General features: G+C 46.6%; 1 protein-coding gene across 4 annotated transcripts in view; it reads right to left on the bottom strand.

Annotated features, from left to right (window-relative positions):
- LOC115201351 (serine/threonine-protein kinase N1) overlaps positions 1-14,309 on the bottom strand; it is a 44,305-nt gene that overhangs the window by 16,177 nt on the left and 13,819 nt on the right. The window contains exons 1-5 of one of the 4 annotated variants that reach the window (XM_029764936.1): positions 9,159-9,194; positions 2,084-2,205; positions 1,784-1,965; positions 1,490-1,632; positions 1,139-1,259 (exon numbers count right to left, since the gene is read on the bottom strand). In XM_029764936.1, the coding sequence (XP_029620796.1) occupies positions 1,139-1,259; positions 1,490-1,632; positions 1,784-1,965; positions 2,084-2,205; positions 9,159-9,179 (589 nt within the window). In that variant the 5' untranslated portion in view covers positions 9,180-9,194. Of the gene's footprint in view, positions 1-1,138; positions 1,260-1,489; positions 1,633-1,783; positions 1,966-2,083; positions 2,206-4,372; positions 4,776-9,158; positions 9,195-14,309 lie in introns of those variants that run through there. The other 3 variants (XM_029764909.1, XM_029764918.1, XM_029764929.1) reach the window with 3 other exon arrangements.

Genomic DNA, 14,309 nt, shown 5'->3' with positions numbered 1-14,309 from the left:
GAATTTACCACGGTGGACTCCAAACAAGTTGTAGAAACATCTAAAGGATGATCTTTGGAAACAGGATGCACCTGAGCTCAATTTGGAGTCTCATAGCAAAGGGTCTGAATACTTATGTAAACAAGGTATTTCTGTTTTTTATTTGTAATAAATTTGCAAATATTTTTAAGAACCTGTTTTCGTCTTGTCATTATGGGGTATTGTGTAGATTGATGAGACATTTTTTTAAATCAATTTTAGAATAAGGCTATAACATAACATTTGGAAAAAGTCATGCGGTCTGTAATACTTTCCGAATGCACTGTATACAGTTATCTTTCATAATATGATAAAGTAATCTGTGCTGAAAATCAAAATCAAGATAATGTGAGGTTTTGATGGATTTGTGTGCATCTGTGTGTGTCCTAAGTTAGGGATGGTTCATGACTTATGAGGCTAAATGCCCTGCAGCTCTGATCTATTCTTAAACCAAAGGAGGGAGGAAGGTAGAGAGAAGAAGGTAGGGAGAGGGAAATAGACACAGCAATCCATATAAAGATTTGGGCCTAAATCTGCCTCTTTACTTCCTGTGCTTTTCCCATCTTCTCACTCTCTTTCTCGTTCTCTCTCCCCGCTTTCCATATCTTACTATTTGTTCCTTATCTTTCTCTCTCTCCCCTTTTCCCTCTGTCTCTAACCTCGGGTAAATGAAGCGTGACTTTTTGCTGTTGGGCAACATCATGTGGATGCAGGAACATCAATAAGGCCTTAACCTGCTCTCTGTGTGGAAGTGAGCCCGTGTGTGTGTGTGTGTGTGTGTGTGTGTGTGTGTGTGTGTGTGTGTGTGTGTGTGTGTGTGTGTGTGTGTGAGTGGTGTATGGAGTGGAGCAGGTTATAATAATGTCCACTCTGCACTTCTGAGGAGGGCATTGATCTGTTACCCACACTTCATAAAACATTTAACGATAGATGTACAGATTAGAGACAGACAGACAAAGGGGATGAAGAGACAGACAGTCAGACAGACAGTCAGACAGACAGACAGACAGACAGACAAGCAGGCAGGCAGGCAGGCAGGCAGGCAGGCAGGCAGGCAGGCAGGCAGGCAGGCAGGCAGGCAGGCAGGCAGGCAGGCAGGCAGGCAGAGACAGATATTTACCCTGGATATCTTCAGTCTGCTCAGTGGCCTGCATGGCCTTGCGGATCTGCATGCGGATGATGTCAATCTTGGTCTTGCTATCCTGCAGCATCTGCTGGGCCGTCTGATGCATCTTCTTGTCCTATAAGCGACACCGTACAGTGAGGACAGTGAAATAGCAGACAGCTCACAAATACACACCCCTGCTAACCTTCACTACTCAGAGAAGAATCAGGCTGGGAAATGATCTGACTAGAGACATGAACTCAGAAGAGTGAGAAAGAGAGATTGTGGAGGGGCTGGCTGTATTGTAGATAGGCTACAGTAGATGTATATATTAGAGGGGTTAGGTGGTCCAGTCAGGTCCAGTACCTTGGTGACTCCATTGGCATAAATGGGGATCATGTTCTCTGCTCCCTGTTTGCACTTGAGCTCGATGTTGAGCTGGCGCTCCAGAGCCGTGATCCGGTCCTGATTGGCCGAGCGGCTGCGCGCCCCGGGAGACTTGGGGGCATCTGAGGGTCAAAGGTCATGGTTTTAACTGTCAGTTACTATAATCATTAACAATGGCCAACATGTTTCTACATTACAACTTTTGTTTGAATCCATCCAATGGTATAAGGCTATGCTTCATTCGCTTCATAGTTCCATCCCTGTCAGTGATACCTGTGTTGTTGTCGTCCCCTCCTTTGACCACAATGTAAGCGTCCAGCTCCTGTAACTTAGAGTGCAGGCTGTCCAGTCTGCGGTTGGAGCTGCGAAGCTGGCTGTCCACCTGCTGGGCATTCTTCTTGTCTGTGGTGGCTCTCCTCAGGTTATCTGCTCCTTCCTTGATCTTCAGCTCCTTCCTGATCCAGTCAAATCACAGGGACTTTTCATAAGTTGTAGTACCACACAATTAGTAGTTAATCAATACATCATAGAAGTGATTGAAAGGTAAATGAGTAAATAAATAGTGACGCTAACCTGATCTCCCGGCGGATGTGATCCCTCGCTTCGTCCAGCCGCTGCTGAACGCTGGAGTCAGAGAAGTCTGAGCTCTGGTCCAGACCCAGCTGCTCCAGCACTGACAGCCCGCCTGGGTCACTCTGACAGGGGGAGAGGAAGAGGAGAGGGGGAGAGAGAATGGATAATAGATTAGCATCGGTCAAATACATTGCGACATGTATTGGGCCAAGATGATATTGGGGTGATAGCAGAGAGACGATAAACAAAGGTCTGCCGTATTTCCAATTCGATGCAACTCTCTGGGAAAAGGGCCTAATTAGGGGTTTTGGAGGAGTGGAGGTGCAGGGGACTAGGTTGTGTTCACCTTTGACACCAGCTGTCTCCCACACAGCCCTGCAGGTCAGAAGGTTTAACCGAGCAGCACTAAACTGGCAGCAAACATTAGGAGAGAGAGGAGCATTTATCTGTACATGGAAGAGAGAGAGAGAGAGAGAGAGAGAGAGAGAGAGAGAGAGAGAGAGAGAGAGAGAGAGAGAGAGAGAGAGAAAGAGCAGGCTAATGCGTTTCCAATGGGTCCCAGAGGCAGGTGCCCAAACAAAGAACCCAACATTTCAGCTCATCCTGTGTGACTGCTGCGCAGCAAAGAGTAAAGGTAATGTAGATCCATGGCTAGACTAGATATAACAGAGGCCAAGACAGCAACAGAAAGGGACAGACGGAGTCGGGGACTTTAAGAAAATGAGGTGAGCGCTTCCCCTCAGAGAACTGAGTCTCTAAGAGCAGCGGAGTGAGACTGAGATGTTAAATGAGTCAAGGCCTGAGCGCTCACGTCCCCTCCTGATGGTAACCAGATCAGAGCAGATTAGGGCAACATTAATAGAGACTAAAATCTATCAGGGCTTGTTCCTTCTCAGAGCCACTGATACACACAGACACGCTGTCAGCACGCCAGCTCTCAGCCAGCCACACAGAAACAGATACAGCACACACACATGACAGTGTGATAGACATTAGGCACAAATACAGACATACATGCATGTAACGGCATTGCATGCATATAAACACACTTGCATGCACTCTCACACACACACACACACGCGCACTCTCACACACACACACACACACACACACACACAAAACACTATCACAGTAAATCCCCAACAGCAGACATTAGCAACAATCAAACAGAGACAGCTCATTATTAGAGTTGAACAGAGCCCAGATCCTACGACATGGAGACAGACAGACAGACAGACAGACAGAGCAGTCCCAGTCCCTCCTCTCTCATAACAACTGACTGACTGCTGTAGGCCACTCAGAGACCTGGCCCTGGCTCCAGCCTGCAGATCTGATTACAGCAGCGTCCCTATTGGCCTGTTCAGCACCACGCCAGGCATAACAGAGCAGAGCCCGGCTCCTACCAGGCAGACTCTCATTAGAACCATAATCCATCTGCAATACAATACAATACAGCAGGCTGCAGGCTGCAGCCAAGCCAGCCCTCGTGGCCAAGCCCAGCTATTGGGCCTTCGAGGGCTACTTACACAGGCTATTAAACAGGAAACCTTGCACAACAACAGTGCAGAGTAGTCATGGTAATCTGGGAATATTTCTCATAGCGGACCTGATGGCCTAATGTTGTGTCAAACAGCTCACTGAAATGTTTGGCTATTTGTTGTGAAGGAACACAGCGTTAGATATACAGGTGAAATAGTACTGTTGGTATCAGCGCGATCACAAATTGTGGGCCAAATGGCCCAGTCAGCTGGAGCATGGTGTTACTGTCCTCACAACACCAAGGCTGTAGGTCATTGTGCTCCCGGCCCTGTCCTTCTCTGCACTAAAATCATCTAGAGATGGAGGTAGAGAACATACGAGGAGAGAGAAAGATGAGGGATAGAGCCTTGGTAGGACTAAGACAGGAAGAACACCCACTTGTTGAGCAGAACTGAGACACACACGACACACTAGTTTGACACACACTCGTCTTAAAATGAACAGCCACTAATACTGAGGCAGGACGTGAGCAACAGCGGTACAGAGGAGAGAAGAATAGCAGAGACAACAACATAAGAGGAAGGAGGAAAGGGTCGGACCATTAACTATGTGACTCACTACTATACATTTATAGCCATTTAGCAATGCCCTCCAGTGGAACAATACCGAGAAATGGAATAGAGAGTTCTCCCCTCAGATGGGGCTGAAAACAATGCGACAATACTAAAAGCAGCTCTGACATGAGTCATCAGAAATGCCATGGACTGAGAAGGAAGTGAACATGAAGCAGAAAGCGGAGAGGAAACTCACAAACACACTGTAGTGTGGAAGGCAGCCATGTTGTATGGTGCCCAGACAGAGTGTGCCTACCGAAGACTCGGCGTCCCCCTGGTCCTGTTCAGTGTGAGTGGGGTGGTCTGCAGCAGTGTGCTCCCCTGGGCAGTCCGCCAAAGCTCCCTCGCTGGCCATGGCCCACCCTGTCTCTCTCTGTGTTGCCCAACCTCTCCCCTCTGCCCCGTTACACACTCTCACACCAGAACCGCCACTCAAAGTACAGAGAGCTATTCCTGCCTCCTCAAATCCGGGATGTGCTTCCTTCCCGCCAGGAATCAAAAGAGACTCAATCCGAAGCGAGTGAGCGAGGAAGAGGTAGGAAGAGAGAGAGCGACACAGCCCCAGCCCCACCCCACTGCTTCCTGTTCTGCTCTCTAGCCTAGAGAGAGAGAGCGAGAGACTAACAGTAACACTACAGAAACACACACATACAGAGGAGAGTGGTGTGGTTTTGTAAGCGAGTGAGCAATGTCACTTTGCTTCCTGCTGTTGGCTGCTCTTAGCATAGCGACATGCTGCTGTGATAGACACTGATCACATCAAACACACTGCCAGATGCTGTGTGTGTTTCTAGTTTCATTAGTCATATGTAGAGGATACACCTGGTACACACCGTCCAAAGAAATGCTTACTTGCAGGTTCCTTCTGGACAATACAACAACAATAAGAAATAATACAAGATAAGAACAGGAACACAAAGTAAATGGCTCAGTAGAATCCAATAAACATTTTAGTGTAAGTATAATACAGGAAGGTACAATTTAGAGTCCAATATTTACACGTGTTTTGGGGAAGGGGGGATTCTGGGGCAAGTGTTTAAATTGTGCAGTATTTGGTAATCATAAGAAGAGTCTGGTAGAAGCAGTTGGGATGTGTGTGTCTGCCAAACGGTAAGGGAGTGAACAGCTCATGACTGGGGTGTGTGGGGTCCTTGATGATGTTGCAGGCCTTCCTCAGGCACTGTTTCGAGTAGATGTCCTGGATGGGTGGGAGCACGGTGATGTACAGAGCATTCGGAAAGTATTCAGACCCCTTGACTTTTTCCACATTTTGTTACGTTACAGCCTTATTCTAAAATGGATTACATTTATTTTTTCCTCATCAATCTACAAACGATACCCCATAATGACTAAACAAAAACAGGTTTTTAGATTTTTTTTATACCTTATTTACATAAGTATTCAGACACTTTGAGCCTCTATGAGACTCGAAATTGAGCTCAGGTGCATCCTGTTTCCATTTGTTCTACTTGAGATGTTTCTACAACTTGATGAGGTCGAAGGATTTGTCCGTAAAACTCCAAGACAGAATTGTGTCGAGGCACAGATCTGGGGAAGGGTACCAAAACATTTCTGCAGGATTGAAGGTCCCCAAGAACACAGTGGCCTCCATCATTCTTAAATGGAAGAAGTTTGGAATCACCAAGATTCTTCCAAGAGCTGGCAGCCCAGCTAAACTGAGCAGTTGGGGGAGAAGGGCCTTGGTCAGGGAGGTGTTTCTCTGTGGAGATGGGAGAAACTTCCAGAAGGACAACCATCTCTGCAGCCCTCCACCAATCAGGCTTTTATCATAGAGTGGCCAGACGGAAGCCACTCCTCAGTAAAAGGCACATGACAGCCCACTTGGAAATTTACCAAAAGGCACCTAAAGGACTCTCAGACTATGTGAAACAAGATTCTCTGGTCTGATGAAACCAAGATTGAACTCTTTGGCCTGAACGCCAAGCAACACATCTGGATGAAACCAGGCAACATCCCTACGGTGAAGCATGGTGGTGGCTGCATCATGCTGTGGGGATGTTTTTAGCGGCAGGGACTGGGAGACAAGTCAGGATCGAGGGAAAGATGAATGGAGCAAAGTACAGAGAGATCCTTGAGGAAAAACTCCTCCAGAGTGCTCAGGACCTCAGACTTGGGCGAAGGTTCACCTTCCAACAGGACAACGACCCAAGCACACAGCTAAGACAACGCAGGAGTGGCTTCGAGTCTCTGAATGTCCTTGAGTGGCCCAGCCAGAGCCCGGACTTGAACCCGATCGAACATGTCTGGAGAGACCTGAAAATAGCTGTGCAGCGACGCTCCCCATCCAACCTAACAGAACTTGAGAGAATCTGCAGAGAAGAATGGGAGAAACTCCCCAAATACAGGTGTGCTTGTAGCGTCATACCCAAGAAGACTCAATGCTGTAATCGCTGCCAAAGGTGCTTCAACAAAGTGCTGAGTAAAGGGTCTGAATACTTATGTAAATGTGATATTTCCGGTTTTTATTTGTAATAAATTTGCAAACATTTCTAAAAACCTGCTTTTGCTTTGTCATTGTGGGGTATTGAGTGTAGATTTGTGAGGGAAAAAAATTATTTAATACATTTTAGAATAAGGCTGTAATGTAACAAAATGTGTAAAAAGTCAAGGGTTCTGAATACTTTCCGAATGCACTGTACTGGGCCATCTTCACCACCCGCTGAAGGGCCTTGCAGTCATTGGACGGAGCTAATCCCGTAACAGGACGTGATGCAACCGCTGTGTGTGTGTGTGTTCATTTGGGGGAGTGGTGAGAGGCACAGGAGGATGTAGAGAGCACAGCTGAGTGAAAACGGTCAAAGGCCAAGATATCACAACCAGGAAACCACAAAAAACGTTCAAATCAGTCACTGAAAAAGCAGTCATACATAGTTAATTACACCAAATAATAAAAGCTAAGGGAATCAATAGCTATTCTTGTCTTTTGTCCTAAACAGGGAAACATTGATGCAGAGCAGTCGTTGTATGTATCATGTTACGACAGAAGCATGTTGTTCATGAATAGCATCAGGCCACATGGAGAAGAACACCCATGGAGAGGAACAGAGGCACAGCCGCTTCACAGAACAGGGAACAGGAAGTGGAAATGAACTATGTCACAGGCTTTGTATCATGAGAGTGAGAGGGAGGGAGGATTAGGGTTGCAAAATGTGAACTTACAATAAATTCCCTGGTTTTCATGAAATCCCAGTTAGAGGATTCTGGAATCAGGAGGGAATAAGCAGGAAATACAGAATCTTCCAAACAGGATTTCTGGAAAACCAGGGAATTTATTGAAAGTTCCCAGAATTGTGCAACCCTAGGGAGTAAGGCTGGGCGATATGGGCTAAAAATCATATCTCCATTTTTTTCAAAATGCTTATATAATTGTGTTTTATGATTATTGCACATTTATAAAACACAGACTAGATAGCTAGTATAACATGATTTGACTAAAATGCTGATAGCGGTACGTGGTAATGACAAACTGAGCATGAATTTTCCAGAATCAATGTTAGAAGTGTTTGCTCTGTGCGCAATTTGAATAGTTGAGACATAAAAACGGTATCGCTAAAGGTTAACTAATCCACTATTACAATAAAATAATGTCTCAATGTGTCCATATGACCAATTCTGTTGGACCAAACCTCAAATGCAAATAGTGAGTTGAAACCGCATGTCAGAGAGGAAGATGTGATCTCTCAACTTTGTTGGTGTGAGTGGCAGGGGGAGGGGCTTGGTGTGTGTAAACAGAGAGGAGGAGGTGAAGTGAGAGGTTTCACTCTTGGCAAAATCTATCCAAAATAAGCCCAATGCGTGTTAATGGGAAGATGCACACAGCACAGAAGGCGCAAAGGAGACAAGATCAAAAATACAACATGAGAGCAAGCGGACTTAAACACTCATAAAAACCAAAAATATGAAAAAACTAAATTCTTGAGATACAGGCATTTGGAATATCGCGCAAAAACATACATTTGAATGAATAAAATAAATGTTATATATCGCCCAGCCCTACTAGGGAGGCTGAATAACCATAACAAACAGGTAAAGTTTATAGACAAACAGCAGTGAGAGGAGTGACCCAGCAGAACAGCCGCAGCGTCCATGTTGCCTCCAGCCTCTTCCTGTCAGTGACTGATTCAGTGAGGTTGTGTCAGTCTGAAGCCCTGAGTCAGAGGCTACCCTAGGTCACCTTCAGGATGGCTCACAGCCATGTCAGAGGCTACCCTAGGTCACCTTCAGGATGGCTCACAGCCATGTCAGAGGCTACCCTAGGTCACCTTCAGGATGGCTCACAGCCATGTCAGAGGCTACCCTAGGTCACCTTCAGGATGGCTCACAGCCATGTCAGAGGCTACCCTAGGTCACCTTCAGGATGGCTCACAGCCATGTCAGAGGCTACCCTAGGTCACCTTCAGGATGGCTCACAGCCATGTCAGAGGCTACCCTAGGTCACCTTCAGGATGGCTCACAGCCATGTCAGACCAGGCACACACTGTCAAAACACTTTCTCTCTCATAAACACACAGATGTACACACACATACAGGTAGGCACACACACACACACACACACACACACACACACACACACACACACACACACACACACACACACACACACACACACACACACACACACACACACACACACACACACACACACACACACACACACGGCAGCCTACTCAGTAACAGGGCAATTGCTGCCCATCACCACAGAGGAAGTGAAAGTGTCCCATAGAATGACTTCCTATAGAGAGGTCATGTATGTATGTATGTATGTATGTATGTATGTATGTATGTATGTATGTATGTATGTATGTATGTATGTATGTATGTATGTATGTATGTATGTATGTATGAATGAATGAATGAATGTATGTATGTGACATGCAACACACAAGACAGCCATAGAGAGAAAGAAACAAGAAAATGGGAGTCACCCTCATCCCTCTATCCCTTTCCCTCTTCTCTCTCACCCTCTTCCTCTCTCCCGTCATCCCTCAGGCAGTCTATCTGCCACGCTGTGGCTGGGCCCCAGTATGTAGTAGCTCCTCTCAGCTCGATGTAGCCATTGACTGAAAGCCATCCCTTTGATGAAGTTAATGGCCTGACTGCCGGTTTGCCTCGCCTGCCTCTATAAATAAACATAACGTCCATCTCATTGACTTTAAGGGAAGCACTTTTGTCTATCTGTGCCACTTCCCTCCCAACTCCCTCCCTCACACCTGTGATGCTTGGTGATGCATAAGCAAATATCAATAATGACAATGACAGGGAAATGAGAAAGCATAGTGCTGCTGCTTAATTGACAGGCTATGAGGCACTAATGTATAAGTCATTATCATTTAAAACAATGTCCTTTCCAGCTCAGTCATGTGTGCTCTGATGGGATATTTTGGGGGAAGAGAAATGAGGGATGGGGGAACTGCTGGGGGATTGGCAGTTCCAGGAACACGCTGGAGGATAACGATGACATGTTTTGGAGTTGGGGTCATGGATTAAACCAGAAGCAATGTGAAGCCACTGTGTGGGAGTGGATGTTCAGACAGCTGACAGACAGTGACCTGTAGATGACCCATCAAGGTCTTCCTAGAGAAAGCTGTCAAAAGCACAGAGAGGTGTGCCACAAGGGTCAGGGGTGCTGATAGCAGTTGCCCCTGAAGGAGAGAAAATGAACATGATGTTGTGCTATAAGTGTCAGAGGATGAGAAACAGTGACCTCTGGGGACAGCAGAGAACATCGGCAATCATGAGCATCATCACAAGTTCCTAAAAAAACGAAGCGAAAGAGAGAGCGAGAAAGTAAAGGTGAGGAGAGAAAGAGTGTTTAAAACAGCACAGAACTCTCTCAATATCACTATTATCCATCAATTTCATGGCCTAGTGACTACACTTTGTCGTGTAATCCCAAGAGATTTTGTTACCAAAGTTATATCAGTGAGGTATTATGTCTAATAGTGTGTTCTCCCTTTGCACTGCCATCTAGAGACCCAGACAGTGACAGAGTGAGGGAGCGAGAGAGAGAGAGAGAGAGAGAGAGAGAGAGAGAGAGAGAGAGAGAGAGAGAGAGAGAGAGAGAGAGAGAGAGAGAGAGAGAGAGAGAGAGAGAGAGAGAGAGAGAGAGAGAGAGCGAAAGGTTCCAGGGAAATAGGAGAGATATGTGACATCCTCTCATCTCCACACAGCCCCATTCAGTAGGCAGCAGGCATGCAGTGGCTGGGATTTGGGTTAAAAGGGCCTGATGGGGAGCAACAGTGAATTCCAATTACCACTCACTCACTCACTCACTCCCCTCCTCCCTCCCCCCTCCCTCCTCCCTCCCCCTCCACCCTCCTCCCTCCCCCTCCCTCCCCTTGATGTGCTGCTTAACCACTGTCCACAGCAGACAAACACATCACATTGAGAGAGCTACCACTCAGATAATGAATATACACACCAACTGAAGAGTTACGAATAAAACAGCATGGGAGAGAGTGGAGAATCAATGCTCCTAATTGTGACAACATGCTCCCAGGGGCAGAGTTGGAGTACAGTGTACAAAACAGTTAGAGGGGTGTCATTACTGTAGTGTACAGAAAGGCTATGCTAGTGCACTGTATTTATGAAAGGGTGTGGCCCAGTGGCCTCCTAATCCTACAATACCATATACCAGTGGAAAGTTGCTCTAAGAAATTGTCCAAGACTCCAGCCACCCTAGTCATAGACTGTTCTCTCTGCCCCCAAACCATAAGACTCCTGCACATCTAATCAAATGTCTACCCAGACTATTTGCATTGCTCCCCCCTCTTTTACACTGCTAGTACTCTCTGTTGTTAACATCTATGCATAGTCACTTTAACAACTCTACCTACATGTACATACTACCTCGACTAACCGGTGCCCCCGCACATTAACTCTGTACCAGTACTCCCTGTATATAGTCTCGCTATTGTTATTTTACTGCTGCTCTTTAATTAATTGTTTTTTATTTCTTATTCTTATCCGTATTTGTTTTTAAACTGCATTGTTGGTTAGGGGCTCGTAAGTAAGCATTTGACTGTAAGGTCTACTACACCTGTTGTATTCGGCGCATGTGACTAATAACATTTGATTTGATTTGATTTGAAGGTTTAGGTGAGATTGTATAATTAAGCCTCCGAATCAGCATACTGAACTTTGAACTTTGTATGTTTTGGACTTTTTCTGTGTGTTTTGTATAAAAAATACTGTATAATAGAGGATGTCCAAACTCTGAGTCAATAAATAGTCAACTTTAACCTGTAAGTATGGCGGGAGATTATGTGTGTGTCCGTGTGGGCATGTTTAACTATACTTATGAGGACCAGAAGTCCCCACAAGTATAGTAAACGAACAAAAAGCTAACCAACTGGGGACATTTTGTTAGTCCCCACTAGGTCAAATGCTATTTCTATGGGGTTTAGTGTTGAGGTTACAATTAGGTTTAGGATTAAGAGCTAGGGTTAGGGTTAGGAGCTAGGGTTAGGTTTAGAGTTATGGTTAAGGTTAGGTTTTGGGGTTAAAGTTAGGGTTCAGGTAAGAGTAAGAGTTAGAGTTAGGGGTTAGGGAAAATAGGATTTTGTGTCCCCACAAGGTTAGTTGTACAAGACTGTGTGTGTGTGTGTATGCCAGGAGTGCCCGGTCCACAGCTGGGGAAGAGTCTATCCCCATGAAAAGCAGAATTGTGGAGGGGTCCATCTTCTCAAGAGACTTCAGTAAATGCTAATGTGTTTGTGTTGCTGACTCTGTCCATTGTGAGCACCACCACAATCGGTCTCTCTGTTCAGGCCTCAGAGGGTTGAAGACTGCATTTCCAAACAACATCCAAAGGGAAGTACAAATGAGTCTCTCTGTGTCCCACTCATGTAGAGCAGTGGATGGAGAATCCTGAAGTTACCAGGGAATCATTTATTAAAGTAGACTACGTTGTTATCAATGCTCTACTGAACCCACCTGCATAAAGCAGCACATTGCAAACACAGTTGGTGACCTACAACAGTCATCCTGAATATGGTCATGACACAGAGCAGAGGGAGAATTACTGAGGCGCTTTATGGGACGATAGATTCACAGCCATGTTAACCGATGCCATTCCGTTGATCCTATCTAGTCAGCTGCTTAGAACATGGTGAGAGACACAGAGACAGAGACAGAGAGCGAGAAACACAGAGACAGAGAGCAAGAGACACCGACAGAGACAGAGAGTGAGAGACACAGAGACAGAGAGCAAGAGACACCGACAGAGACAGAGAGTGAGAGACACAGAGACAGAGAGTGAGAGACACAGAGACAGATAGCGAGAGACACAGAGACAGAGACAGAGAGCAAGAGACACAGAGACATAGACAGAGAGCGAGAGACACCGACAGAGAGAGAGTGAGAGACACAGAGACAGAGAGCGAGAGACACAGAGACAGAGAGCGAGAGACACAGAGACAGAGAGCGAGAGACACAGAGACAGAGACAGAGAGCAAGAGACACAGAGACATAGACAGAGAGCGAGAGACACCGACAGAGAGAGAGTGAGAGACACAGAGACAGAGAGCGAGAGACACAGAGACAGAGAGCGAGAGACACAGAGACAGAGAGCGAGAGACACAGAGACAGAGACAGAGAGCAAGAGACACAGAGACATAGACAGAGAGCAAGAGACACAAAGACAGATTGAGACACAGAGACAGAGAGCAAGAGACACAGAGACATAGACAGAGAGTGAGAAACACAGAGACAGAGAGCAAGAGACACCGACAGAGACAGAGAGTGAGAGACACAGAGACAGAGAGCAAGAGACACCGACAGAGACAGAGAGTGAGAGACACAGAGACAGAGAGTGAGAGACACAGAGACAGATAGCGAGAGACACAGAGACAGAGACAGAGAGCAAGAGACACAGAGACATAGACAGAGAGCGAGAGACACCGACAGAGAGAGAGTGAGAGACACAGAGACAGAGAGCGAGAGACACAGAGACAGAGAGCGAGAGACACAGAGACAGAGAGCGAGAGACACAGAGACAGAGACAGAGAGCAAGAGACACAGAGACATAGACAGAGAGCGAGAGACACCGACAGAGAGAGAGTGAGAGACACAGAGACAGAGAGCGAGAGACACAGAGACAGAGAGCGAGAGACACAGAGACAGAGAGCGAGAGACACAGAGACAGAGACAGAGAGCAAGAGACACAGAGACATAGACAGAGAGCAAGAGACACAAAGACAGATTGAGACACAGAGACAGAGAGCAAGAGACACAGAGACATAGACAGAGAGTGAGAGACACAGAGACAGAGAGCAAGAGACACAGAGACATAGACAGAGAGTGAGAGACACAGAGACAGAGAGCGAGAGACACAGACAGAGACAGAGAGTAAGAGACACAGAGACAGAGAGTGAGAGACACAGAGACAGAGAGCGAGAGACACAGAGACAGAGAGCGAGAGACACAGAGACAGAGAGCGAGAGACACAGAGACAGAGAGACACAGAGACAGAGAGCGAGAGACACAGAGACAGAGACAGAGATCGAGAGACACAGAGACAGAGACAGAGAGCAAGAGACACAGAGACATAGACAGAGAGCAAGAGACACAGAGACAGAAAGCGAGAGACAGAGAGTGAGAGACAGAGAGCAAGAGACAAACTCCTGGCCCATGGGGTTGTGTATGTCTCTGTGCTTTGACTCCAGGAAAATTGGGGCTCCAAGCTGTGTGACTCCTGGCTCTGACTCAGAATGTCTGGCGTGGGGATTTCCGCAGCGAGGCTGTCCAGGGTCGATAGCTACATCCTCCCACTCACTAAGGCCCAGTGGGGGGTAGGGAGAGAGAGACAGAGAGAGGGGGAGAGAGAGAGAGAGGGAGAGAGAGACAGGGAGAGAGAGACAGAGAGAGAGAGAGAGAGAGAGAGAGAGAGAGAGAGAGAGAGAGAGAGGGAGAGGAGAGAGAGAGAGAGGGAGGAGAGAGAGAGAGAGAGAGGAGAGGAGAGACAGAGAGAGGGAGAGAGAGACGAGAGAGGGGAGAGAGAGACAGGGAGAGACAGAGAGAGAGAGAGAGAGAGAGAGAGAGAGAGAGAGAGAGAGAGAGGGAGAGAGAGAAAGGAAGAGAGAGAAAGGAAGTCTGAATGACTGACTGAGAAC

This window comes from Salmo trutta, chromosome 1, assembly GCF_901001165.1.
Source record: "Salmo trutta chromosome 1, fSalTru1.1, whole genome shotgun sequence".
NCBI classification, from domain to species: Eukaryota; Metazoa; Chordata; class Actinopteri; order Salmoniformes; family Salmonidae; genus Salmo; species Salmo trutta.
Note: the sequence above shows the minus strand (reverse complement) of the source record. Positions and strands in the feature narration are given on the sequence as shown.